This window comes from Elephantulus edwardii, unplaced genomic scaffold, assembly GCF_000299155.1.
Source record: "Elephantulus edwardii isolate Elephantulus edwardi_28Jun2011 unplaced genomic scaffold, EleEdw1.0 scaffold00227, whole genome shotgun sequence".
Taxonomy (NCBI): Eukaryota; Metazoa; Chordata; class Mammalia; order Macroscelidea; family Macroscelididae; genus Elephantulus; species Elephantulus edwardii.
Genome location: NW_006399977.1, coordinates 1,586,403 through 1,592,147, shown reverse-complemented (window position 1 = coordinate 1,592,147; position 5,745 = coordinate 1,586,403). Strand labels below are relative to the sequence as shown.

At 34.3% G+C, this 5,745-nt stretch overlaps 1 protein-coding gene across 1 annotated transcript in view; it reads right to left on the bottom strand.

The window, feature by feature from the left end:
- SPATA1 (spermatogenesis associated 1) overlaps positions 1-5,745 on the bottom strand; it is a gene marked incomplete at its 5' end in the record, with an annotated part of 100,343 nt that overhangs the window by 4,174 nt on the left and 90,424 nt on the right. Inside the window, 2 exon segments of the mRNA XM_006898376.1 lie at positions 1,081-1,179; positions 4,075-4,253. Of these exon segments, the coding sequence (XP_006898438.1) occupies positions 1,081-1,179; positions 4,075-4,253 (278 nt within the window).

Below are 5,745 nucleotides of genomic sequence, written 5' to 3'. Positions count from 1 at the left end.
CTCATCTGGTCTTCGCTCTTCAGTGTTCAAGACCTCAAACCTGTTCCTGAGATGGTTTTGAAATTCATGTGGGATAGACTCAAGGTAAAATTTTGATTCCTGTAAATTTGACTTAATTTTTCTTGGCTTCAGCTTGAATTTGCATATGAGTAATTGGTGGTCTGTTCCACAATCAGCACCAGGCCTAATTTTTTCAGATGATACTGAATGAGATTCATTACTTAGAAAATCATTCCTATCATATGATATTTAAACATGTATAAAATAAGTTCAGGTCAGTACCCTCAACTAAGATTTATTCTACAAAAGGTTTTAAGAAAGAAAAAAATGTAACAAACGTAACTAAGGCATAATCTCTGTCCCAAGGGAAATAGTAGAAATCCTACAATTCATGTTGAATAGTTTATGTATCTTGGTATAAAAATTATTAATAGCGCTGCAATATTATGAATAACAACAAAACATTGTCTGATACAGTTTCAGAAGATAGCTTCTTAGTTTGGAGGGCACCCAAAAATGTGGATAGAGGAAAATGTAAACAAAATTCAGAAGAGAGCTAAGTGGTTTGTTAATCTTATGTATGGTTTTACTATGAATGGAAAGGTTCTAGTGGATATGGAGTTAGCTCTCTACCTAAAGGCAGGTAGTTCTAATCCACCAGCTGCTCTAGGGGAGAAAGATGTGCAAATTCCTGGAGGTTTAGCTAAGAGTTGATTTTAACCTGACAGTAATGAGTTGAGTTTGAGTCAGAGAACAATTTCTTTTAAACTGTCGTCTATGACTTGGCGGCATCAAACAACAACAACAACAACAACATTGAGACTTTGATTCACAGGGTACTTTTCTCCTTTAATTAATTCTCTTCAGGTGAAAATTCACTAAATATTTACTTTGTATAAAATTTAGTTGTTCACAAGACTGCATTATCCACCTCACAATTTTTCATTCATAATTTTATTACTATTGTGTAATATTAAGACAGTTAGTGCTGATGCCCCTTTTACTATGGATATTCAAGGTTAAAACATCAAAATATTTTATTTCAGGCTAAATTTGTAATCTGTGAAAAATGTCAATTACCTTAACTTCTATTATGAGTTTCATTTTGTCAGTATCCAATTTTCTCTTAAGTTGATCAATTGCGTGCTGTACTTCAGTGATCTGGATTATAAGGGAATTCTGTGTGAGATATATAAAGATATCATTATCATGTGTAACAACTATATATTTTTATTTATAATTGACTTGCAAACATAAAAGAGAAGGCAATAAAGATAATATAAAAATATAATCCATTTTCTAAAACAAACTTACTGCTTTGGAATAAATTAACTATGTGCTCATTTCTTGCATTATTTTATGGACCTCTTTTTCTTTTATTATACAAGTATTCTCCATATAATATGAAAATAATTTTTATAAACATCTAACAGTAGTGGAACATTGTCTGATACAGTCCCTCAGGTTGGAAGATCCTTAAAATAGGACTGAGGGAAAAACTATCTCCTCCAAGTAGAACCCAAGTCAAACTGAGAGAAAACAATTGTAAACATTAAAAAAAAACACCAAAAAATCTGGACTAGACAATGTACTAATCTGGGAAAATTGGAAGTTGTAAAAAATAAAATAGAATTTATAGACTTATATCACAGGCATTGGCGTGCCAAAATAGATTGCTAATGACCACTTTGAATAAGATAGCAACATGGTCTACTATGTACAAATGACACATTGGAGAGGAATGACATCACATTTATGATCAAAAAGAAAATTTCAAGATCAAGCCTGGAATACACCATTGCCAGTCCCAAGATAATATACAAATTCATACCAAGATTACCTGTTAAGATAGTTATTCAAATATACACCACAAACAATCAAAAATGAAGAGAGTGAGCATTTCAACCAACATTTCAATCTAAAATTGATCAAGCATGCAATCAAGATGCTTTAGTAATAAATGGTAATTAATATATAACACATGGGAGCAAAGAAGAAGGACTGGTGACTGGAATATAGCTTGGTGATAGAACAGAGTTGGAGATTATCTGGTAGAAATTTGTACAGCCAGTTCTTTATTGTAAATTGTTGTTAGGTGTCACTGAGTTGACTATGATTCATAGGGTCCTACGAACAAGAGATTGACCCTTGCCATATCCTACACCGTTCTAAGCAGCTTTTATATGCTCCCATCTATTGCTACAGTCATTAGGTCAATTCATCTTGTTGAGGGTCTTCTTTTTCTGACTCTCCACCTTTCCTACCATGATGTCTTCCAAGACTGATCCCGTCTGACAACACTCTCAAAGTATATGAGATGGCATTTCATAATCCTTGCCTCTAAAGGAGGCACTTGCACTTCCTCCAAGACAGATCTGTGGGATTTTTTTTTTTTCAGTCCATGAGCTATTTAATAGTTTTCTCCAACACCACAACTCAAAGGCATCAATTCTTCTTCTGTTGTTGTCAATTATTGTCCAACTTTCAGATGCATAGGAAGTAACTGAAAACACCCTGGCTTGGATCAGGTGCCCCTTAGTCTTTACTGACACGTTGCTCTTTAGCATTTTGAAGACATCCTTGACAGTAGATTTTCCCAGTGCAATTAATCTTTTGACTTCTTGATTGCTATTACTGTTAGTGTTGATTGTGGATCCAAGTTGTTGTGTTGTTGTTGTGCACTGTCAAGTCAGAACTGACCCATAGCTGACTCTCTGGTGGGTTTTCAGAGGCAGTTCATCACATGGGAGGAGATTGCCCATCCTTCTCCCACAGAGTGGCTGGTGGCCTCAAGTTGCGTGCCTTCAGGATTGTAGTGCAGTTTCTTGCCAAGTGAAATAATTTACAACTTCAATCTTTACTATGATGCTGCTGACTGGTTTAGCATTGAGAATTTTTATTTTATTAATGTTGGGAACACATTTAAAAAATATATACAAACAGGTACTTTATATTTGGATTTTGCTGGAATAGAATAAATAGTAATCAAATTAGCTATATCTGTGGAAAGAGATGGTATAGAAATTTAATGTTATGTCAAAACAAAGCTAGGGTTTGATTGTGGAATAGGCCATCAATTGCTCATGTGTAAATTCAAATTGAAGCTGAAGATTAATTTTAAAAGTCTATGAGAACCAAAATATAATCTTGAATATATCACACCTGAAGTTGGAGACCATCTCAAATGGTAGAATTGATTCTTTGAATGATAATGGCTAATGAGAGAAATCTAACATGATAATGAGGAAATGATACAGAAAGTAAAAGGTCATCCAAAGACAAAAAAGAAAGAAAAGGCCAAAACAGATGTCACAAGAGACTCTGAAAACTTCTCTAGACATACAGAAGGTAAAGTTAATGAAAATATAAGGAATAAGAGAGTGGAATTGATTTTAACGGGGTGGCTCAGGAAGACAAAGCAAAATATTTTAATAAAATGTGCAAATAATCTGGAGCAAAAACCAAAAAGTAAAAACATGCTCATCATTTTTTAAGTGAATGAACTGAAAACCAAATTCAAGCCTCAAGTTGTAATAGGGAAGAACTCTATGGCCAAAATATTGAATGAGGCAAAATACCAAAAAACGATGTAAGGAATATGCAGAGTCACTGTACCAAAAATAATTGGTCTATATTCAACCAGCTCAAGAGGTAGAATATGATTAAGAAACAATGATACTGAAGGATAAAGACATCATTCATTAAACTTCTTACTTGTCAATTGTGTCTTGTCTGCAACTTTTCTCCCTGATATTACATGGGGTCATGAATGCTCTTATTTTTTTATGCCAGTTTTTCAAGAGTTTGATACTTGTGACTCAAATAATTCTGAATATAATAATATGCCAAACCTCCACTTTGGATCTAGTCCAACTTATAGCCACCGTCAATGAGGTTTCTAACTCCTTAACTCTTGCCTGGAGGAGACTGCCAATCTTTCTCTCATGGAGGGACTGGTGAATTCAAATCACCAAACTTTCAGTCAGCAGCATGACATGTGATTTAAAACCATATAATACTAATATGTATACTCAACAGAATCTTTTAAATATAAAGTAAATATGTTAACAGTACCTTGGAGGCTGTAATATTTGCCAGATTCTTTGGTCTCATCTTGATCTCCCTGGCTTCAAGTTGCATGAGCAATTTTTTATAGTAAAGTTCCAAATCTTCTCGAAGTTTTGTTAAAATCTCCTCTAGTGATGCTGTGACTTTCTTTGTTTCAAAGTATTTTTTCTTCCAACCATCACAGGCTACAGAAAAAGAAAAGTTTGCATTTGATAGAATAATTAAAATGTATTATTCAAAAAAGATCTTAGAGTCAATGCCAACTTAAACCCCTTTCCTACTCTTCTCTATCACATGCTTCTTTATTGGAGGTCAGAGAGCAATGACTGGTGAATCAATCCAAAAGCAAAGAATTTGCTTAAAAAGAAAAAAGATGGTAAGATAATGCTAAGTTCATGAACAATAACCAAATTCTTCTTTGTTGTTGTTGATTACCTTTGCACCGAGCACCACTCAAAGTGACCTTACGAACCAAAGGCTTAAAGCCTTTCTATAACTATCATCATTTATCAAATTCATGGAGTTTCTGGAGGCATGTTGTTTAGGAAGTGGATGCCACTCCTGCTTCCAAAATTCTTCTTTAAGCATGCAAATATTAAATATTTAAAAATCCAGCCTGACACCAGAAGAGCTACATGATGCATGACTAATATTACTATTTAGAAAAGGATCACAACAGAAGGTCCCTGATAGGGTGGAATAAAAGCCAAAAGCATAAAAAGGCCAGGTTTACTAATCTGGTAAAAATTGGTGGAATCCCTGAGATTAATGCTCACCCTTCCAGCCCTTCCAGCCTGGAACTAAAATCATACCTATGTGTCAACTTCCATTCAAAAAAACAGATAGGCTTCTAAAGTGATCACTAAGACCAAGGAGGAACAGCATTTCTTAGAACAATCGTAAGATCAAAAGGGTAATGTTTTCCCCAAGGATAAATCTCAGAAGGCAAGGAGAGATAGGAAAGAAGGGCAGATGGAGGTAGAAAGCACAAGAATGAAGTGTGAAGAGTATTGTTACAATGTAAGAACTGTAATTAATATCAGGAAATATGTGTATGAATTGGACAGAAAATCAATTTGCTGTGTACAGTTTCACTCAAATCATAATAAAAATGTCAAAAAACAAATACTGTAAAAGTTAAAAAATACTACCTATATCAAAAGTCCATGTTGTTGAGGTTTTCCCTCTTTCTTGGATCCTGTATTGTCTTTTTTCAAGGACTTGTCTTTCCTGACAACATGCCCAAACTATGTAAGACAAAGTTTAACCATCCTTTCCTCTATGGAGCCATTTGATTGCACTCACTCCAACACAAACTTGCTTGTTCTTTTGGCAGTCTTTAGGATATTCGGTATTCTTCAGCAAGACTATAATTCAAAGACATTGATTCTTCTTAGTCTTCTTACTTAATTGTCCAACTTTCAGATGCAGAGGAAGTAACTGAAAATACGAGGGCTGAGATCATGCACACCTTAACCTTCAAACAGACATCTTTTTTTTTCCCAGAACACATGATTGTATTTATGTAAAACTTATACTTGAACAAGGAAGCAGTCCTTAAAACATAGCAAGGAAACACTACATGGTTCAAAATCAGAAAAGGTGTGCATCAGGGATGCATCTTGTCTCCACACCTTTTTTTTTTCTTTTCTATAATTATATTTTATTAATTTTCAT